Source organism: Miniopterus schreibersii, assembly GCF_964146895.1.
Source record: "Miniopterus schreibersii genome assembly, chromosome: 1".
NCBI lineage: Eukaryota > Metazoa > Chordata > Mammalia > Chiroptera > Miniopteridae > Miniopterus > Miniopterus schreibersii.
The window spans coordinates 132,993,154-133,017,000 of NC_138101.1; the positions used below are offsets into that span (position 1 = coordinate 132,993,154).

Genomic DNA, 23,847 nt, shown 5'->3' on the forward strand with positions numbered 1-23,847 from the left:
GGGCTAATTTTGACAGTAGGTACTTTGAGTAGGGTGTTTGTGTCCATAAACTGTGATGAGATTGACCTGTAAATTCCCAGCCTTATAAAATGAGATAGCGTCTCTTCTTTTTCTCTTTGCTGCAAAATTTTGTAGCTGAAAAGTTTCCTTCCTGTAAACTTTAGTAGAAATTAAGGGTAAAGCCATCTAGGTCAGTTCCCTATGTGGAACATTATTGATTGCTGATGAAATTTCTTTGATAGTTTCAGTGTTACAGCAAACCCTCCATTTTGTGGGCCTTAATTTAAAGGACTTCCAACTTAACGAACAAAATTTCTGGTCGGTATGTCATATGTGAAAATTAACACCCTGTTAAATTTAAAATGCTTTTAACCAGGATTTGCTTATAATTAAATTAACAGGTTATTTTTGTTATTAATTCACTGTTGTGGTTTTTTAAATATTAGGGAACAGGCCAAAACCACTATAGTAATTTCACCAACATAAATAAATATTACATATCTACAACTATAGTCTACATATTTAAATCCAAGAGTCACTGGTCATAAACAATGCTCGGCTAATAATTACCATGTGATCACACTCCATTGTGCACTATGACTGGTTCTGTTGTCACCTGGCGTGACCTTCTGCAGCAATTTTGTTTTGTTTTTTAATTTATCTTTATTGTTGAAAGTATTACAGCTGTCCCCTTTTTTCCTCATTGACCTCTTCTGCAGCAGTTTTAAGTCCAGCAGGCCAGTGTTCCGAGGAGCCCCAGCCGTGTGCATTTAACTTGAGGTGACTGGTGAAAGCCCTCATTTACTAGACCTATTCAGCATAAATTTAAAATTACTGTGATACATATAGAAAACATTTCTTTGAAATTAAGCTTTTCATCCATAGTTAATTTTAACTATACAAATGTATGTACATAAGTAAAAACAGGTAAACTAATGTGTCAATTTTTTAACATTCGCATTCAGAAAACCTACTTTATTATATGACATTTTAACTGGACACCCCCTAGCCCAAATCAGTCAGTTATTTCAAGGTTCTACTGTACCTAAGTTTGCAATTTTTTTCTGAATAGGTGTTAGGCAGTGATGTTTCTGTTTGTCTAAATTTTAAATTTATTAGTGTAAGTTTTTTTTAATAATATTTTGGGTCTGCAGCATTTATTTTTAAAAATTCCCTTTTTAGTTCCTAATAATAAATATTTGCACCTTCTCTCTTTTTTTCTTGATTAGAATCTCCAGAGGTTTGTCAGTTTTATTAACCTTTTCAAATACTTAATCTTTGCTTTATTAAACCTCTCTGTTGTATGTTTGTTTCATTAACTTCTGCTATCTCTTATCACTTCTTCCTCCTACTTCACTGAGTTTATTTCACTTATTAACTTCTAGCTTTTTGGGATATATGATCAGCTCAAAACTTCCAGTTTTTGTCATATATGAGTTTTAAGACTAAATTTTCCTCCATCTGCTTTAGGTGCATTCCAGTTTTTAAGTACTGTCATTGTTATTATTCAATTCAAAACATTTTCTATTTCTTTTTAAATTTTGTAGTGACTTGTGGATTATTTAAAAGTGTATTTCTTTCTTTTTTAATATTACTAGGATTTTTCTAATTACAATTTTATTGATTTCTCATATAGCTATGTTGTGGCCATAAAGCATTCCAAAGATTTACATAAATGATTGATTCACTTATAAAAATACATATTCTGCACTGGACTGGTGCAATGTACTAGATATGTCTATTGGGACCAAAGCTGGGGCAAGGGAGGGGATGGAAACCCCTCACCCACCCCTTGAGCCTCACAAGGACAGGTTAAGCCACTTCTTTCTCCTCATAAATTGCTAGCACCTTACAGGAACCTTGGCCCCACCTACCTGTGTAGAGGGGTAGGTAGGTGTGAAATGGCATTGCACTCTAGTGATGACAGGGTAAGAACCAGAGAGTGCTCAGTGGGACAGAATCCTGGATGTCTTCTTTCCTTAGTAAGTTTCCCAGCAGCAAGAAGAAACAGTTAAATAATTCAATTTAAATGTTTGTATTATATGACACAGAACTACTACTGGGAGAATATTCTAAAAACAGGACTCAAAACAGACACACACATTTGCCTGCAATAAACAATAAACTGTGAGCATAAAGATGTTCGTCTCAAGGTTATTTAAAGTCATCAAAAATTAAAAACAGCTTAAATAACAAAGGATGAAATATTAAATATGGTATATCCACACAATGGAGTATGATAACAATATGATTTTTAGAAACCCTACAGAAAACCAGGCTAAAAACATTAACTGGCTATTCGCATCCTCTCACTACCATAAAGAAAATCACTAACACATCAAGATAACACTTTAGCTTTTTGGACTGGCAATGACCTAAAAGAATGACAATATTCAGTATAGGCGCAGGTGTGGAGAAACTGCCATACAGATTTCCCGATATTGAATATATAAATTGGTACAATCTTTTCAGATAGCCATTGTTAATGTGTACAGTAAGTTTTTAAAATCCAAGTACACTTTGAACTAGCAAACCCACGTTAAGTACTTATCCTCAGAAAATGAGACAAGTACATTAAGGTTATTCAGTACAGTGCTGCATATACCAGCAAAACAAGTTGGAACAGTCTTGATATGAAGCCAAAGGAGAATCATTAAGTAAAGTGTTGTAAGTTCACATGTCACATACAAGTTAAGAAATAGCAGTGGCCATTAAGATGATGATTAATATTTCCTGATAGTCCTATATGACTAAGTAACAAAAGCAGGTTACAAAATCTTATGTGTAGAAGAGTGATATCACTAAGACAGCCACATAAGTCATTCCCAACATTGCTCCACATCCCAAAAAGAACAACTAACAACTATTCATGAACAACACACCACTGAAAAAATCCTAACATTGGGGTGAGGCTGAAGCACCCTCAGCTCCTCAGAGAGCAAGACAAACTGCTGTAGAGGGATGATGGCTGCTAACTAAACTTACTGTGGTAATCATTTCACAGTATATGCAAGTCAAGTTACCACACTATACACCTTAAACTTATACAATGCTGCATGTCAATTATATCTCAATAAAATGAGGGGGTGATCCTATGTGTGGCATTCTCCTATTTTTATTTTGCTAAGTATACATATTTGCATAGGGAAAAGCCTATTAAAATACACACCAAATCATTGGTTGTAACTAGGTGATGACTGTCGGGTGATGTTAATTTTTGCCTTGGCTTATTTGTATTTCTTTTAATTATATTTTTGGTATATTTTGAAGATGGAGGAAGGGGCCACGAGCCAAGGAATGCAGCTCCTGAAGCTGGAAGAGGCAAGAAACTGATTCTACCTTGGAACCCCCAGAGGGGAGGCTCCCTGCTGACACCTTGATTTCAGTCCCCTGAAACTGATGTCAGACTTCTGGCCTCCGGAACTGTGAGAGAAGAAATCTCTTTTTTAAGCCATCAAGTTGGTGATGATGTATTACAGTGGCCACAGGAAACAGATACACCGCCTTATCTGGAAGTTTGCACTTGAAAATTGTGTCCCCTGGGGTAGCTGCCTCAGAAAAAGCCACATCCTCTGAGAGGAGTAAAAAGAGATAGATACCCTCTCAGGACTGTCGCTAGTGTGGCTTCTGGTTATTGAACTAAGCCTTTGTGTGAAGAAAATCGGGCAAAGCCTGAATTCGCAGGGAGCGCCAAGTTCAGGCTCACACCTGTATGAGACCATGGCCCGCAAGAAGGCCATAGAGTTTCCGCCGTGCACAAGCTCTGTGTGCTGGGGCTAGGCCAGGGTGGAGCTGGGAGAACACTCAAGGCCAGGGCCCCAGGACTACCCCTGATCCCCACATAGCCCCCTAAAATAGACCATCCACCTGGGGAGGCAGGGAGGGCAGGACCATAAAGAGGCCAGCTCAGTCTTTCCTCTCTCTGCCTCCAGGAGCCTCCAGAGGGCCCTTGCACCTATCATTGTGGCCCAGGGCATTCCAGGTCTTCACCACAATCCTGAGCTTCCTGCCTTGGAGAAAGATCAGTCAGAGCCCTGGCTCCACTGTACCCCTCTGTGACTGACCATTTTCCTTAGGGAAGGGTGCAGACCTCCCTGTGTGGAGGCTGCCGTGGCCGTTTCTAGATGGAAACGACTGACTTCTCCTTTATTTATTGAGCAATAGTCACTGGGTACCAGCTGTGAGCCAGGCCTGCCTCTGTTCTCTCTGCTCACAATTGTCCTGTTTTCTGTTTTCATCTCACCCGCACCTCCCACCCTCTCCCCACAACCCCTCGCTGTGTTATGACCCAGCTTGACCCTTCTTCACACCTCTTGTGGCTGAGCCCCTCACATCCAGCCCCACACCCTCCATGGGCTCAGAGTTCTCTGATAGGCTTTTCACTCCCAGTCGTAGCCAGGCTCCTGGTCATCCCTGGAAACCTAGCTTCTGGTCTGAGACCCTGCTGCCCACCTGGGCTATAGCTACCAGCTGAGTAAGGAAGGGAGTCTTTGCAGCAGGACTGGATGACACTACTTTGCCATCAATTAGCAAACAAATAGATATTGAACACCCACTATGTGCTAGGCACTGGAGGCTCAGAAGTGAACATGGCAGGCATCGCCCACACCCTCATGAGACTCACAGCCTAAAGGACTTCCAACAGAATTTCTTGTCTGGTTTGGTCAGAATGGCCTGAATCTGTGTGGGAAACCCACATGGTAAAAATCATCTTGTTAGAGGATACTATTCTTCTGTGTTATGACTTCTGGTTTCCATATGTGTTGTCACATTTGACTTCAGAACAGCAGTGTATGGGACTGGAAATAAGTTTCTAGTTCTATGGTCAGCGGATCTCCACCTCTGGATGAAGGAGAGATGTGGGGCATTAAAACACAACCAGGGCAGCCATTTCTTTATGGTCCACATAGGTGGTACCCTATGGGTATAAAATTCACTGTAAACTCTGACATGGAAGAAATGCCACATTTCTTCATCTTCCTCAAATCACATCAGACCAGGCTGGCTCACATGGTGCCAGAAAAAATGAAGAGCAGCCTCCAAATGCAGGCTATCGTGGCTACATCCATAGATTCCAAGCCCTCAGTGACCCTCTAAGAAGTCATCCAGCTCTCAGCTTGTAGGCCTCAGGTGTGGGATGGGACTCTTTGTTAACACTGGGTCTCCCTGTGGTTGGGTCAGTCCAGCCAGGGATGCCCAGCAGCCATCCCTTCCCAGGTCTTGATGCCAATCTGGGTGCTGCTTTGTCTGGAGTTAAGTTCAGAGACAGCTGTAGATGAATAACTCCCCAACAAAACACATACACAGAAGGCAAACTCATTTTCATAAAGGGGAAATATCTCCTGGGTTCCCATCACCCTCAAAAGTTCATTTTCTCACATCTTATTGCCCACAAAGGCCTCTGGAGCAGAATATCTTAATGATCTGGGCCACATTTACAATGAAGGGAGAACAGCTGACTTCACACAGCTTCTGTCTGAGTGCTTAAAATCCTGAAACAAAGATGTGCCAAGATCATGCGCAGAAAAGGGAAAATGAAGGGGTCAAAACAAACAAAACCATGCAACTATACACACAAGCACAAACAAATATATGCACACATATATAAATAGGTGCACATGCATTCATATAAAATGTGTGTATATGTATAAATATGTATGCATGTGCACATGTACATAGCTATAAATATAGGTATAAATATAGGCATATGATTTCAAAAAGCTACATTGACACAAATATAATCCATTCAAGGAAAGGTGTCTGTGGTTAGTAATGTTTTATTTTATTATTTTTTTGTTTTTTATCTTTATTGTTGAAAGTATTACAGATATCCCTCTTTTTTCTCCATTGATCCCCTCCACCCGGCATCTGCCAACCCCCTGCCAGGCCTTCACCACACTATTGTCTGTGTCCATGGGTTATGCATATATGCATATAAGTTCTTTGCTTAATCTCTCCCCACCCACTCCCCCAACCCTGGCTTCCCAATGAGATTCATCAGTCTGTTCCATGCTTCAGTGTCTCTAGATCTATTTTGTTCTTCAATCTATTTTGTTTATTAGATTCCACATATGAATCAGATCATGTAAAACTGAATCAGGAAGAATCAGAAAACCTGAATAGGCTAATAACAACTGATGAAATCGAAACAACAATAAAAAAAAAATTCCCAGGAAACAAAAGCCCTGGTCCAGATGGCTTCACAGGGGAGCTTTCTAATTCTTTAAGTTGTAGGGTTAAATAGTTTACAAAAAATTTTCCTTGCTTCTTGAGGTAGGCCTGCAGTGCTATGAGCTTCCCTCTCAGGACCGCTTTCACTGTATCCCATAGCTTTTAGGTTTTTGTCTGTTCATTTTCATTTGTTTCCAGGAAGTTTTTTATTTCTTTCTTGATTTATTGGTAATCCATTCATTGCTTAATAACATGTTATTTAGCTTCCATGTGTTTGAATGTTTTTCAGTGTTTTTACTGGAGTTGATTTTTAATTTCATGCCCTTGTGATCTGATATGCTTGATATGATTTCAATCTTCTTAAACTTGTAGAGACTGGTTTTGTGTCCTAAAATGTGGTCTATCTTTGAGCACGACCCATGTGCACTTGAGAGGAATGTATATTCTGCAGCTTTGGCTTGAAATATTCAGTAAATATCAATTAAATCCATCTGATGTAGTGTGCCATTTATAGTCACTGTTTCTGTGTTGACTTTATGTCTGGAAGATCTATCCAGTGAAGTCAGTGGAATGTTCAAGTCTACAACTATTACTGTGTTGCTCTTGATCTCTCCCTTAAAGTCCTTAAGGTTATTATTGATAGGTTCTTATTTATTGCCATTTTAATTCTTTATGCCTATGTTTCTCTCTTTATTTCTTCTTCTTCTTACAGCAGTCCCTTTAACATTTCCTGCAATGTTGGTTTGGTGGTGATAAATTCCTTTAGCTTTTTTTTTTTATGTGGGAAGCTCTTTATTTCACCATCTATTTTGAATCATAGCCTTGCTGGGGAGAGTAGTCTTGGTTCCAGATCCTTGTTTTGAATACATCATGCCTTTCCCTTCTGGCCTATACAGTTGCTGATGAGGAGTCAGCTGACAGCTTTATGGGAGCTCCTTTGTAGGGAACAGATTGCTTTTCTCTTGCTGCCTTTAAGATTCTCTCTTTGTCTTGAATTTTTGGCATTTTAATTATGATGTGTCTGGGTGTTGGCTTCTTTGGGTTCTTCTTGTTTGGGACTGTCCGTGGCTCCTGAATTTGTGTGACTTTTTCCTTGACCAGGTTAGGGAAGTTTTCTGCCACTGTTTCTTCAAACAGGTTCTCTAACCCTTGCTTACTTTTGACCTCTTCTGACACTCCTATGATGTGAATATTGTTACCTTCCATGTTGTCCCACAGCTCCCTTAGTCTGTTCTCCTGTTTTTTAATTGTTTTTTCTTTTTGGATTTCTGATTGAGTGATTTTTTCTGCCCTGTCTTCTAATTTGCTGATCCGATCCTCAGCTTCCTCTAATCTGCTATTTATTCCTTCCAATGTCTTCTTTATTTCTGCTATGTCATTCTTTATTTCCTTCATAGTTTCCAATTGTTTTTTTTCATGTTGTTGAGCATCCTTATAATCAGTATTCTGAACTCTAGATCTGATAGATTGCTTATCTCCATTTCATTTAGCTCTTTTTCTGGAGACTTCTCTTGTTCTTTCATTTGGAGCTTGTTTTTTTGTCTCCCCATTTTGGCTGCCTATTTGGGTTTGTTTCTATGTTTTAGGTGGGCCTGCTAGGACTCTCAGTCTTTTTGGAAGGTCTCTGGTGCAGGCCAATCAATATCAGATGCTGTTTGTGACTGGCCTGGAGTACCCTGTTTGGAACTATCAACAACCCATGACTTGAGGTCTCTTCTATTGGGGCTGGGTAGGTTTGGACAGGACCAAGATGCACACCAAAGCCTGCTTTTCCAAGGCCCAGGTCCAGAAGCAGATCAGCAAAGAGTCAAAACACTCTGAGGTCTGCCTCTGCCTGTAGACTGATTATTCTGATTCTCTCAATGAGCCTCAGGTTGTAGAAACTCCACGGGGTGGGGTTTGAGGTTTTCAAGCAGGGTGGAGCAATTGCTTCTCCCTCAGGCAAAAGCTGCTTGGAAAGTAAATGTCTGCCTCTGCACTGTGGGGGAATGACTCAGCACAAGAATCCAGAAGAGTGCCCTCTGAGCTCTATCTCCAGATCCCACAATCTTAGATTCTCCTCACATAGCTCCAGTCCACTCTGCCTTCCCTCTGCTGGAGCCCAAGGTGAGTGGCTGCACACGAGACCTTGTGTGTTGGCTCTTTAAGAGGGTGCCTGCATTTCCAGCCATCTCTCCCTGGCAGACAGAAATCTGGCTGCTTTTCACAGCCAAATGTTATATGGGTACTTTTCCCAGTTCTGGTTCTCTTGGCTGGGAAGCCCAGATTGGAGTTGAGGCCCCAGAGTTCTTAGTGGGAACCTCCCATAGCTGAGCTATCCCTCTGGACCTTCAGCTGCTGCCTGTGGGAGCTCAGCCAACCCTTTTGCACGTCCTACCAGTCTCTATGTGGTCTCCACTTTTATTCCTTGGTTATTGGAGTGCTCTCCAGCTCATCTTCAGTTGCAGTTGATTATTCAGGATGGTTTTTCTATACTTTAGTTGTAAGTCCAGTTTGGTTCTGGGAGAGTGTCAGTGTAGCTTCTACTCAGTCCGCCACCACCTTTTGGTTATTAATGTTTTAAAAGCCTCTGCATAGCCCAATCTTTTTTTGTTAGATGAAGATAATGAGATCCAAAAACTAGCAATTGAGCCACATAACTGAACAGGAGCCCAAGGCTCCTAACTCCCAGGTCAGGTCTCTTCCAACTGAGAAATAAAGGCTCAGAACTGCAAGGGGTCTTAAAAGTCATTTTATGCCTACACCCACAAGAACCTTTCAGGGCCCCTGACTAAGGTTTTCCAACCTCTGTTGCAACAATTCCCTGGAGAGAAAGCACTCAGGCTACCTGAACAGCCATTCCAAGAAACCCTCTTTTTGCTGAGCTACAATCTGCCTGCTGTGGCTCCACCACTTCTTAGAGCAGTATCAATAACCATTTACAATTTGGCAAGCATGTGGGCTGTGCGTGCATGTGTGTGTGTGTGTGTACTTTAAGTAATCTCCTGACCTTGGGCACATGATTTAATATCTCTGAGTCTGTTTCATTTGAAAATGTGATTGATGATGATGCCCATGCAGAAGGTGGAGACTTCAGTGAGATAACATATATAAGTTTTATATGTTCAGGAACATAGTAAGGTACAGATTCAATTTAATGCCCTTTGCCTTCCCTCTTTCCTGATTCCCCCCATGCTATACTTGTGTTAACAAGGACAAAAACAAACAAACAAAAGGCAACAACAACAAAAAACAGCTTCCAAATACAGACTCAAATTATTTAAAAATAGCTAGGTCTTCTCCCTACATGAGTCAGCTGGGAATTAATTTGTCAGTGGGAATCCTCTCTTTTGGGACACTCAGCAGAGCATGGGGCGGATCCTCTTGAGACAAGACTTTTCTCCCTTTGTCTGTTATATTCTCTATGAGGTCAAGAAAAATCCTGACCTTCTACCCCTGTGAGACTGGGACAAAAATGAAATTTCTTGGAGAAAAGGGCCAAGTTATAGACAAAAACCAATGCTAATCCCATTGTTCCCAGTCCCTATTATCTCCTCAGGAATTATCAGATACCACTTATGAGTAGGTATTTATGTGTAGATATTTAAAATGCTTGTAGCTGTATAGCCAAAGTCTTAGCATATGATGCCAAAGGGGGCCAGAAAGCTGACCCTTAAAAGCCTTAGTGAACTAATCATGGTCCAGTAACAGGTGGATCCTTAGTCTTCCAGGCTTAACAACCTGAGACAAGGGAACTTAAAAAATGTCTAGAGTTTTGCAATCACATACTGGAAAATGATTAAGCATAAAGAATACAGGCAGAATAATATAGTCATTGGTATCACAGTAAATCATCCTGCCACAGTTCCACTGGTAAACTGCTCTCAGAGACCCCACAGGTTACTGTTATAGCTGATTTCTCCTGGGCAGGCTTTTTAAAAATATATATATATATATATATCTCTTTATTGATTTCAGAGAGAGGAAGGGAGAGGGAGAAAAAAAGATAGAAACATCACTGATGTGTCATTGATCTGCTGCCTCTTGCACATCCCCCATGGGGATCGAGACCACAACTCGGGCATCTGCCCGGACCAGGAATTGAGCTGCATTCTCCTGGATCATAGGTTGATGCTCAACCACTGAGTCACTCTCGCCAGGCATCTCCCAGTCAGACTTCGAAGGGCTGGCTGGGATGGTCCAGATCCTTGTTCACATATGGCTTTAGTGTGGCTTCCCAGTATTTGGTCAGAAACAGAAGAAGTTAATAGCAGGGAGGTACCTACAACTAGGAGATGTCATACCATTTGGTGGACAGATAGGGATGTGATGTGGCAAAAGCATCCTTCGGTGTTAATTAGATTTTCCAAACTAAATGCTTTGGGAAAAAGAAATGGCCTCACTGGGCAAAGATCTTAGAGAGATAAACATCTTCTCGTGGGGAGTGGTGTTTGATGGGGGTGTTGAGTGTGATCCAAGGTCACATCAAAGCCAACATCACAACCCAGAACATGGCTCCATTCCAACTCTCTCCCACCCAGAAGTGCAATCAACACCAATTGATTTGGGGGGTCCTATTGTTACACTTATCCCCAGTTGGTGGAGGTGGGCACACTGTCTTCACCCAAGCCCACTTCTCCTCTCCCTTTCTGTATAGTCCTCTCTCTACTCATCACCCAGGACGTTTACCCACTCCAGAGTTTTACTGAATTATCCCCAACCCATTATCCCAACCTTGCTCTCTGTCGGTGGCTGGGCAATAGGAAAAATTAAAGGGTGTTCTAGTGGATGTTAAAACTCTGGAAACCTCATAGGTATACATCTGTCCTATAGATATTTTTTCTCCCCTTCCCAGCCCTCTGTCCCCCATCCTTACTACTACAGAGGCCAAATGGAAGCACAGCCTTCCACACTCCAACACATAACCCAGGTTCTCTATGACTGCCAGGTCCATCCCTCAAAACTGTTTTTGATGTCATGTAAACACTTCAGAAATTCTGACTGTCATCCCTTCTTCTTTCTGAAATCAATAAAGATGTATTTTTTTTAAATAAACAAAATGTAAATCAAAACCACAATGAGATGCCATTCCATACTCACCAAGATGGCTATAATAAGTAATAATAATAACAACAAATGTTGGCAAGATATGAAGAAATAGAAGAACTTGTATGTTGCTGGTAGGAATGTAAAATGGTGCAACCACTGCAATAAACAATTTATTCGTTTCTCGAAAACTTAAACACAGGATTCCCATATGACCCAGCATTTCCACTCCTAGGTATATAGCCAAGAGAAATGAAAACACATGGTCAACACTGAAGTTTTTACACAAATACTTATAGCAGCATTAGTCATAATAGCCAAAGGTGGAAACAACCCAAGTGGAAGAAATCTTACATCATAGGGTTAAGTGAAGATAAAAGAAAATTGTATTCTATAGGTAACATGACCCCAAGTATTTCAAATGCACTTCCTATGGTAACACTGTGGGAGGTGGGCAAATGAGTGACATTTTCCTTTCTACTTTCAAATTTTCTTTTTTTTAATCAAAGTACTGCTTTATGAAATGAAACATTTCATACAATATGAACATCAATATAATTATAATTGTAAAAAAAATTAATAACAAGGATAGACTGATTTTCAGATTTCCAAATTAGATTCAACTGTACATTTACACAGGATTGTCTTTGCATGAAGCCCAAAGGGAACAGCATAAAAATGAGTGTTCTTGTAGCCCCTTGATTTGTGATGATCAACAGTTTGTTAGAAAAGCAGCTGCAGGTTTGTCACCTAAGGTCTGAGACAGTAGAAGCAGAAGATTCAGTATCAGCAGAAAAATGCCACCAAGCGAGCTGGACAAAAGAAACAAGGATATGACCAAAGGCTGCTGCCAATGCTGCCTTAATGTATACCTCTTCTCTCTGCAGGACACAGAGGCCAAAGTTTCTTAATGAGCACATCTACCACTGTAATCAGAAAGATAATTTATTTTTAAAACATCTACTACGAGGCAAGCTGAGTTCAAAAAAGTAGAGGTTTGGAATATTGTGTTAAGACAAAGAGGACACTTACACTGAAATTATGTATTTGGATACATAATATCCCTCATAGGAAAATTGTAAAATACAGAAAACATAAAGGTGGAAATGTAAATTACCACCCTCTAACCACTCAGAAATACCTAGTTGATCTTTGAACAGAATTGGGCATAGGCTGTTTAGAGCAACGGTCCTCACAGTACAGTGAGTTCGTCAGCATAATTTGCTTAGCAAGTGCAAGCCTATTATGTGCCAAGCCTGCTATATGAGAAGTGTGGCTCTCTGAACAGAGGACAGAGAATACTAAAAGGACAATTATTGGTCTTTGGTTGCCAAGCATGCTTTCTCACTTCACATATGGATAATTTAGTAACCTGAACTTCCTTTGGGAAACAGCCCTTTCCAGCCCCAGCTCATGTGGTTTTGGTGGGACTGATCCCAGCCAACCTAAAGTCAGAATGACCTAGGCTTAAGTCAATCAGTGAGTTCAACTTCAGGAGCCACAAGGATTCCTTAGTCTAGATGAATACATGTCAAGGGCAGTACTTTTGTTAAAAATGTTGACAAGAGAAGTGGACTCTACTTCTTTTGTCAACATTTTGTAAATTAAAATCCCCTTAGAAGGAGGCTGCGATGATGAATGGGTTGTGATGTCAGTTTAGCAGATGGTGGCCATGCTCAGTTACTAGCTTGTGCATTCTTCTAATATGGCCCTTCCCATTCACTACTCTGCTCCCTGATGTTTCTGTCTCCCCAACCAGATGGTCAACTTTCTCTAAAGCAGCGATTTTCAAACAGTGTGCTACCAGAATTTTTAAACCATGCAATACCTGACTATTTAGTCAGGGGCACTGAACTATTTTCTCTTATGTCGTCAAATAAAAAAAATCGCAACAGCCAACACAACAATAGTCAGCTGGTCTGAATGCCCTGTCTTGAACCATAAATATAAAGGTCATTTAAGAGTCGCATCTTATTGGTCACGTTGCAAAATACAGATATGTCTGATTAGTTAATTCTCGGTACCAGAAATTCTTATATACAAGTATAGGCATTTGATTTTTTTAAGTCACTTTGGAGCAAAAAAGTAAGTAAAAACTATTTTTTTGTAAATCAATAAAACATACCTATTCTTTTTGTCAGATTGGCAAAAATATATATTTTTGGTGTGCCACAGAATTTTAGTAATCAGTTTATATATGCCACGAGATGAAAAAAGTTCAAAATCCTGCTCTAAAGGAAGGAGACACATCTCCACTATGTTTAGCATAGGACAGAGAAGGGCCTAAACACACGTGTGAAAGAACTTACCCTGATGATCTTAGTAGCATGGAAATGAGGTATTGGTGGTTCTGTCACTGGGGACTCAGGTTTCTGGGCTCCAGTACCTCCACTGGTCGATACCACATCTTACAGTCCCCACGCTTTACCCTTGGGTTCCTGCTCTGGCTGAAGTCTGCTCTGGTGTCTGCTCTGAGTCATCACCTGTGGGTACTGATGCGGTTGCTGCATATTTCTCACACCCAGAGAGCACCATCAGACAGGAGGCCTGGGGGCGGGGAAGCTTTCATAGAAAGCCTTTTAGGATGAAGCACTACAAAACCGGAGGGGAACTCAGGTCACTAAGCTCACTTGTACCTCCTTCCTTTTCTGGGCACTAAAAGAGAGCACAGAGAAACACCAGCAGCTCCGACCTGGGCAGCCTTCCTGGAAAGATGCAGCCACCCCTGCTCCTGCTCCTGCTAGCCTTTTTCCTACTCCTCGGGACAGAAGCAGGTGAGTGACCATCCCCACCCTCACAAGCCCAATCCATCATCCAGTGGGCACAGACCAGGTCCTCTCCCTTCTGAACATCCTTGATCTATCTATCCACCAGGAATGTCCTGAACCCCAACTCGCCCCCCCGGCCCCCATCTCAGACCCCAGGCATGATGCTGGATAAGCTACAAGCAGAAATGACAAGGCAGAATGCTATTTTCAAGAAAACCCAGTGGGCACAATGCCCTCCCCAGGCCATGTGGAGCGTGGAACTTTCCTAGAAGTGCATGGAGAGGCTGGGAAACTGCAGGGAGCAGAGCAGTCCCAGCTTCCATGTCTGTGATATCCTCAGGATCTGCTTAGGAGAGAAGCCCAGAGCTCAGCAGACAAAAGAGTTGGTCTGGTCACTGTCCCCAGAAGACTACTCTTGCCTTTGCTCCATTCCAAAGCCCCTCAGTCCCTTTCTCCAACTCTGCTTTTCTTCAGAGGCCTTTAGCAGTTCCTCTCTTTAAAGGATGAGCCAGTGTGGTTGGCAACCTCAAACGTCCGTTTTCCAGAATCCTACAGCACTGGCCTTACCAACCCTCCTCCAAAGGCCCGTTAGGGGCCATCCCTCAGGCAGCCAACAAACACTTACAGGGCACACACCACACGTCAGGCCCTAGATCAGCTCTGCAACTTCGAGATTTCTAAACATAAGCCCTGAGCACTGCAAAGAGCACTGCTCTGTTCTGAGCACCACAGGGGCCTCAGAAGGTCACCCAAAACCAAGCGAAGTCAGGAGAAGAATTTTCAGGAGCCTCTAGGCCTTTGTCACCCCTAAGACAGGTATTCTTACCTGCAATTGTGTGGCAGGCAAAGTCACAGACCCAGCCTGTTGCTCATCCCTTTTCCAGATGAGAAAGTTGAGGTCCCTCCTGACCCCTCTCAGCTCCAGGCCAGCCCATCCTCCCAAGTGCCCGGCCAGCCACCCTGAGTCATCAAGTCAATGCCTGCCTGGTGGACTCAGTGGGGACACAAAGGCACAATGGACTTTTCCTACAGGGGAGATCATCGGGGGACATGAAACCAAGCCCCACTCTCGCCCCTACATGGCCTACCTTCACATTAAAAATGAGAAGGAGTCCAGGTGTGGCGGTGTCCTTGTGAGAAGGAACTTTGTCCTGACAGCTGCTCACTGCAATGGAAGGTGAGAGGCAGCAGCCAGCCTGCACCTCCTGGACCCCTACAGGGACCCTGTACTTTATCCCAGGAGCTGCAGCCCAGGGCAGCTCCCCAGGTTCCTGGCAACCCAAGCCCAGGAGAGCTCACAGAGGAGCCCTCTGAGATCATGACTGGGGCAGTGAGAGGCTGAGAAATAGGACAGGTAATCTTTGGGCTCAGAGGGTCAGTGGTTACAGCAAGTTACACAGTTGAGAAGAGAGAAACCTTCTGGCCAAATAAAGCAGCAGTGGATGATGAACACATGCATTAGTGTAAAAATGCAAATGCAAGCAGATTCATCATATTGCCTGAGGGCAAAAGAGGGCTCCCAAAAGCCCTGCACTCTGTCATTGAGAAGTAGAGTCATTCAGCCCCTGCCTTCCTGTGGCCTCAATTTCCCCTAGCTGCAGCCCTGCCCTGCCCCAGCTGTCACCTGCCCTTCATATCTCCTGGGCTGCATCTCCTGTGATTCTAACTCCCCCCCACTCACCCACTCTGTTCTCTGTACAGGTCAATCAGTGTCACCCTGGGGGCCCACAACCTCAAAAAGAAGGAGAAGACCCAGCAGGTCATCCTAGTGAAAAGAACCATCCCCCACCCAGACTATAATCCTAGGAACTTCTCCAATGACATCATGTTACTGCAGGTAGGAAACCTCCTGATCCTCTTGCCTTTCTGAGTCCACATTGTTTCCCCTTCAACTGAGGCCTGTTCATTCCTTTTTTCCCATCCGGGTCACCTGACCAGTCCCTGTGACTCTGGTGACCCCTCAGTGTCCAGACCCAGAGACCCCTGGCTGACCGAGGCTCCCTTTCCTCTTCCCCATCAGCTGGAGAGAAACATCAAGGAAACTAACACCGTGAGGCCCCTCCACCTGCCCAGCAGCAAGGACTGGCCAAAGCCGGGACAGAAGTGCACTGTGGCTGGCTGGGGGCTGGTTGCCCCCATGGGCACATACCCAGACACTCTGCAGGAAGTAGAGTTGACTGTGCAGGAGGATTGGGAATGCCAATGTCGCTTACAGCGTTATTACAACAACAACACTCAGCTGTGCCTGGGGAACCCGACAGAAAAGAAGGCTTCCTTTCAGGTGATACTGGACATCTGCCTACCTTGGCTCTGGGGACAGGAATGTTTGGTTAAGAACTGGGACCTGGGGACACAGGCAGGGGTGGACTCCTTCACCCTCTAGGCTGTGATCTTTCTCTCTGGGAAGAAAAGAGGGAGCAGCCAGAGCTGGGAGAAATAGGGCCTGTAAGAGCCTTCAAGGGCTTAGAGTCAATCTAAACACGACGCTCCTCCAGAAGGGTGCATCTGCAACACTCTGGCCCAAGCTGAGGCACAGCAGTTAGAAAACTGTTTCCTGTGTGCGCAGTAGTTAAAACATAGTGGCTCCTCAGAGCTGATGCCCACCTTGGTTAATGGGCTCCTCCTCCAAGCAATGTGTCAGCCCCACCTGCCTGCTTTCAGGCCCTTACCCAGGAGACTGCAACCACAGTATAGAAGCACCTTCAGAGGGACAGGATCCCGGATCTAGGGCAGCAGAGGGAGCTGCCACCTGCAGTGAAGTGAAGCAGTGACAAAGTACAGGCTGAGGGGCCTGCACAACCACTTATCTCCCAGTGCAGTCCAAGCACAGCAGCCTTGTCTGAGAGGGGGCTTGGGATGGCAGGAAGGGCAGGGCCAGGAGAACTGGCTCAGTCCTTCCCTCTCTCTGTCCACAGGGTGACTCCGGGGGACCTCTCCTGTGTGAAAATGGGATCCAGGGCATTGTCTCCTATGGACGCTCTGATGGATCAACACCACGGGTCTTCACCAAAGTCTCAAGCTTCCTGCCCTGGATAAAGAAAATCATAAAAAACACCCAACTGCAGGAACCAGACTCTCTTCCTTGGAGCTAACCCAGGATCACACTGGGGGGGAGGGGTGCCAGCACCCGAATAAATGTCTATTAGCTGAGTGGGAAGATCTGGGTTTTGCTTATTCTTTGACCTCACTCGCAGGCACCAGCTCTGGGCTCAGAAGGCCGATGGCACAATCCTGCTGCATCTTCCTCCTCTTTCCCTTCCCCCACCACCTCCCCAAAACCCCATAAAAGCTCTTACCAGGCTTCTTCTTGGACACACCTGTACCTGCAGGGCCTGCCCTTCTGCCAAGGTAGAGCTGACCACTGTTAGAAGAAAACATGAACCTCTCAGGTCCTAGGCTCAGCAGGAATGTCTTACTTCTTTCTCTGTGTTATGTAGTGGAGAGAAAGGGAATAACACCGTGGGTGCTGGACACCAAGCAGGCACAGCCTGGGCTGCAGCTCCAGGGTGTAGCCTCACCGCACTGGGGAGAGGAAGGCCTTCTTGAGCAGGGCATTTTACTCCCACAACCAGGGAGGGGCAGAGGTGGGGGGCAGGAGGAAGCAAAGTCCTGAGAAGCTCCTTATTTTCTTTGAAGTGAATTTCTCTCCTTGCCCTTTTCTGCCCTTCTCTGAGCTCAGGGCCCAGCTTGGCCTCCAGTCTCCTGGCCTCCCCTTCTTCTTTATCTCTGCTGACCACTGAGAGTTCTGAGAGTCCACCAAGTCCTGTGCCCTCCAGACCACACTGATCTGAGCTCCCCAGTTCTGCGTTTCCCCCCCACACCTAGGACACCCAGAGGTCCCAGGTCCCAGCAGGGCCTCCTCACTGAATTGCCACCCAGCTTATGCTCTAGCAGAGGGTTATCGTGGGAACAGGCCTGTGCTGGCCCCATGCAGGGCCCTGGAGGACAGGGGGCAGGGTGTCACTTGCCCCATCTTTCACTGATCAGAGTCAGCTCAACCCTCACATCCAGCCCAATGTCCCCACCATGTGCTCCGAGTCTACTCACTAGGTCACTCAGGAGCCTTAGCCCCCTTCAGCCTGTTCCTCTGCATCACTACTGGCCTCTCGGCTCAGACTCCCTGTTGGCCACCACGGGCTATATCAGCCCTTTGAGTTAGAAAGGGCTCATTTTCTCAGTAAGACTAAAAAGCACAATTTTTCCATCAATCAATGAACAAATGCTGCTTCAGCACCCACTAAGTGCCAGGCATTGGGAATGCACAGTGAAAATAATACAGGTTCTGACACCAAACCCAACAAAAACTGAGTGTTGGCTTTCACCCAAATCTAATTCCCTCTCCCTCCTTCGCATGAGTAGACAGGGCCTGGATCTCTGTGGGAAGGCCACAGGAGTCAAGTATTTGTGTTTTACTTTTACTCTTGGTTACACTCAGTTTGAATTTTATCACTTGTGACTCTGGAACAGCAGCATGTGGGGTTTGGAAATGACTTTACTACTTTTGTTTCTAGACATGCAGCTGCTGGATGTCTGTTCACTGGAGCATCCTCTGCACCTCAGGGATAGGGCAACACGGGGGGGAGAGGGGAAGGGGGTGAACAGGCAGGGCAACAGCCTCATTCCCATGTGCCATAAAAGTAGCAGATAGAATTGGTGACAGCATGGATGGACCTAAAGGGTGTTACACTCAGTGAAATAAGTCAGCCTGAGAAAGATCAATAGCATATGACTTCACTTGTATGTAGAATGTAAAGAACAAAACAAATGAGCAAACAAAATTGAAACAGACTCATAAACACAGAGAACAGGCTGATGGTTGCCAGAGGGGAAGGGTTGTGGGGGACTGGGTAGAAAAAATGAAAAGTAGTTAGAAAAAAGTGACAAAGATGTAAATTATAGCATAGGGAATATACTCAATAATATGGTAATAACTATGGATGGTGCCAGGTGGGTACTGGGAATATCAGGGGGAACACTTTGTAAAGTATATGATTGTCTGATCACTGTGCTATACACCTGAAACTAATACAAAATAATATTGAAAGTGAACTGTAATTGTAAAATAAAATTTTAAATGAAGTAAAAGTAACAGGTGTGAATGTCATTGTGATACCGTATAATTAACCTAGTAATTAATTAACGGGAAAGGAGCAAAGGGAAGGCCAGATAATGTAGGCATGCCATTTGTGCCAGAAAGGTGTAGTTTAACACTCTCCAAGTCTGTTCCCCACAGATCCTGGGGGAAGGGACTGGACAAAGAAAGAATGGAAGCATACCCAATAAGGTCTGAATTACATAGGAAAGGAGATTAACTGTCAGTCACATCTGGGAGCAGGTCATTGTCTAGAACAGGCATGGCCACTGCAAGGCTCCAAATCTGAGATGCATAAGCTCCTGAGCAAAGAGAGTTGCCTCTCTCGGCCCTCTTGTGCTCCTGGCTCCCTTTTTGCAAGGGGTGTGTTCCCAAGCATTCGTCCACATGGCCCATAGCCATGCGAACCCCACACACAATGGACTAATGGATCACAACTAGCCTGATGCTCTACCGGACTTAACTCCACCATGGAAAGGAAACTCTGAACACTGGCATTACTTCTAGCTCTGCTGAATTCCCAGCTGCACTTTTCCTAGGACTGGCTTAAGGGAAATGGCACTTTTAAAACTGAGGGATATAACTTTATGAAAATAAAAATCACTCCTTCTCCTGGGCCAGTCTAAGAAAATTCTTTTTCTCAAGATATCGTAAGGACCCGACTCCCAGCACCCAGTGGGGAAAGGGATCCCCCACTTCCACCAGTGGACACCCCACTTCCACCACCAACAACTGTACAGAATCAAACTGTAGGAAAATCCATATAACATATCTTCTAGAAGGCAGTTAGAGTCTGACTCTAAACACCCATCCAATTGGACAGGCGACAACATCATCCTGGTCATTACCAAAAGCTCCTCCCTGTGCACAATCAAACTCGAATTAGGGAGGGTCACATGGTCAGGACAATGGAGAAATGCCTCTTCTCTTTAGGTCATCATGGTTGCTGCTCCACTGATACCTTCTTTTCTTTTTTTTATATCTCTTTATTGATTTCAGAGAGAGGAAGGGAGAGGGAGAGAGAGAGAAACATCGATGATGAGAGAGTCATTGATCGGCTGCAGCCTGCAACCCGGGCATCTGCCCAGACCAGGAATCGAACCCCGATCACCTGGATCCTAGGTCAATTCTCAGCTGCTGAGCCACGCCTGGCCGGGCTTCCACTGATATTTTCTAAGATGACCTAGACTTTTTTTTCTCTCTCTTTTTAATATCTTTTTATTGATTTCAGAGAGTGGAAGGGACAGGGAGAGTGAGATAGAAACATCAATGATGAGAGTCATTGATCGGCTGCCTCCTGCATGCCCCCTGCTTGGGATCGAACTCACAACCCGGACATGTGAACTGACCGGAAATCAAACTTCAGTCTCCTGGATCATAGGTAGATGCTCAACCTCTGAGCCACGCCAGTCAGGCAACCTAGACTTTTTAACATTAGAAAGTTCTTGTCTAGAAGGCCACACATAGAGAATGTGATATTTTGCTGAGCGAAGATCTCCCTGTGTTGGGCTCACCTCAGCAGACACTCGCAGCTGTCATCCCTCCACATCTTCCCAACAATAAGGGTCCTGCCTGGGAGCTGAGCATAAGCTCCAGCTCTGGGCTAATGCCCTAGTGCTCCAAATATACACAGCACTCTCTTGTGTCATGGGGCAAATGCTCTGGCTCAGGTAAAGTTCAAAGCCCTGCCTTTTCCCATCTAATTGCACACAAAGCACACAGCAACACATCTCTCAATGACCTGGAGGACATTTACCAAGAAAGAGCAGTCCTGTCACCCTGTTACTGATTTGGAGCTAGAAAAAAGAACCCCTGTATCTAACATTTATAAAGACCTTTAGCAAGCGAGAAGAGAAGAGAAGAGAAGAGGAGAGGAGAGGAGAGGAGAGGAGAGGAGAGGAGAGGAGAGGAGAGGAGAGGAGAGGAGAGGGGAGGGGAGGGGAGGGGAGGGGAGGGGAGGGGAGGGGAGGGGAGGGGAGGGGAGGGGAGGGGAGGGGAGGGGAGGGGAGGGGAGGGGAGGGGAGGGGAGGGGAGGGGAGGGGAGGGGAGGGGAAGGGAAGGGAAGGGAAGGGAAGGGAAGGGAAGGGAAGGGAAGGGAAGGGAAGGGAAGGGAAGGGAAGGGAAGGGAAGGGAAGGGAAGGGAAGGGAAGGGAAGGGAAGGGAAGGGAAGAGAAGAGAAGAGAAGAGAAGAGAAGAGAAGAGAAGAGAAGAGAAGAGAAGAGAAGAGAAGAGAAGAGAAGAGAAGAGAAGAGAAGAGAAGAGAAGAAGAAGAAGAAAAGAAAAGAAAAGAAAAGAAAAGAAAAGAAAAGAAAAGAAAAGAAAAGAAAAGAAAAGAAAAGAAAAGAAAAGAAAAGAAAAGAAAAGAAAAGAAAAGAAAAAAAGAAAAGAAAAGAGAAAATGTGGGAAGCAAAATAAAAATAATATTTTGAAAGTTGCAAAAAAGACAAAAAAGAAGTTTCCCAGCCACATACTCTTTCAGGTACAACATTTACTTTGCTCCAGACCCACAAGAAGAGTCTATTCGCAGCATGGCTATGGAGAGAACCACACAGCCAGCTCCTAAGATGGGGCCAATAGGCCCAAAGGAATGTAAGATCTTGAAAATTTGTTCCAGGAACATGTACTGAATTGGCTCTGCCTTTCCTACCTATCACCATACTTCTGCCAGTACCACTCTCTGTAGACTTGCAAAACTCAACAGGGTTTAGTCCCAGTCTTGGTATCCCACACAACACTGTGTCTGAACAATAAATATATTTCACCATGAAAGGAGTTCAGCAACTGGTTTCTTTTTTTCATAGCCTATTGCTAGGCTACATTTCTCATCCACGGATTTGGGAAGCCCAGGGAATCTCAGGTAGAACCAAAAGAGTCACATCTAAGCACATAACAGTCAAATTGATGAACATCAAAGAGAAAGAGAAAATGGTGAAAGTAGACAGGAGAGATAAGAAGATACATTACTTTAAAGGAAGCAACAATGTCAATAAAAATAAGCTTTTCTTCAGAAATATTGGAAGTCAGAGACAGTGAAAGGACATTTTTAAACAGTTGAAAGAAAGGAAAAATAGGCAATTGATTTCTGGAATTGAACTTGGAGTTCTATATCCAGTGAAAATATTGTTCAAAAATGAAAATGAAATAAAGACATTTTCACAAAAGCAAAGGTAAGAGAACTTGTTGCCATCACGCCTGTACTGCAAAAAGTATACTAAACTAAGTTCTTTAGGCTGAAAGGAAATGATTCTTATTGTAAGCAGGAAGGAAGAAAGGGAAACAAAAGTATAGAATGTGACTAAATATAAAAAGTAGGGGAGGATACATAGAAATGCATGATTACAAGGTTTCTATATGAAATGGTATAACATGAATTCATACTAGATGGTAGTTTGTGAAGGAGGCATATTGTAATCCTAGAATAAACACTAAAGTAATGTATAGAGATATAACTAAAGGCCAATAAAGAAGACAACATGAGATACAACCAAAGAAGTCAGAAAGAGAATGACAAAGGAACAAGGAATAAATTACTCTCATTGAAATCGAATAGTAATATGATATTCTTCAACCCAATACTAGCTGCAATTGCATTAAATGTAAATAGATCAAGGACTCCAATTAAAAGGCAGAGATTGTCAGTCTGGATAAAAAATGCAAGGCCAAATTTTGTGCTGTTTGCAAGAGACACAACTTAAATATAAAGACATGAATAGGATGAAAGTAAAACTATAAGGCAAAAAGGATATATCCTGCAACACTGATTAAATAAAACAAAACAAAAAGCCCACTTGTTATGACTCAGTGGTTGAGTGTTGACCTATGAACCAGGAGGTCTCAGTTCGATTCCTAGTCCTGACATAAGTCCGGGTTTTGGGCTCGATCCTCAGTAGGGGGCATGCAGGAGGTGGCCCATCCATGATTCTCTCTCATCATTGATGTTTCTATCTCTCTCTCCCTCTCCCTTCCTCTCTGAAATCAATAAAAACATACGTAAAAAAAAAACCACACACAAAAAAAACAAACAAAAAAACCCCCACAGCCATGCCCATGAAGTGTGCTGCTTAACTTTTGGAATTTTTATTTCCTTTTTTTTAATTTTTGTTTTGGTTTCTCTTAATGTGACTGAAGTGGGGATACTTTTCAATATTTTCTAAAATAGAATATATTTTATTGAGATCTGTGCAGGTCTTTGTCCATTACTCTATCAGATTTTTTGTCTTTTTCTTCTGGATTTTCAGAGTTGTTTACATATTAGATAGATTAACTCTTCAACTGAGTTTATTTCCAAGTTTGATGTCTGCATTTTGAATTTCTCTGTGGTGCTTTTTGACATACAGATTTGCAAGAATTATTTCTTTACATATCAAAAATTATTTATCAATCATTTATTTTAACATTTTTGTATTTAGAGTGCTAGAAAGTCTTTACACTTTCTAAGTTCATAAAGAAATTCACCCATGTTTATTTCTAGGGCATGTATGGTTTTATTTTATATATGATCTATTTGTAGTTTATTTTGGTGGTTTTTATGAAATAGGACTCCAACTTACTTTCTTTAATAAATGACTAAGTCAATTGTGATTGAAAAATAAAACAAAGAAAAAAATTACTATCTAGTTTTTCCAATATCATTTATTAGAAAGTTTCTCTTCTCCCAGTTATTTGAAATGCCATTTTATTATAAGCTACAAAGCTTTATGTACTTGGGGATGCTTCTGGGTTTCCTATTCTGTTTCATGGCCCCCTCTGTCTATTCTTGAGCCAGCACCACACTGTTCTCAGCAAAGGAGT

General features: G+C 43.3%; 1 protein-coding gene across 1 annotated transcript; it reads left to right on the plus strand.

The window, feature by feature from the left end:
- Positions 1–13,780: 13,780 nt before the first annotated feature.
- Positions 13,781–17,119, plus strand: LOC308557104 (granzyme B-like; the record flags this gene model as incomplete). The annotated part of the gene is given in 7 exon segments (XM_081137157.1): positions 13,781–13,808; positions 13,811–13,881; positions 13,883–13,970; positions 14,997–15,141; positions 15,666–15,801; positions 15,985–16,245; positions 16,880–17,119. Coding segments are annotated over 7 exon segments (906 nt in total). The 3' UTR covers positions 17,057–17,119.
- Between the last annotated feature and the right edge of the window lie 6,728 nt (positions 17,120–23,847).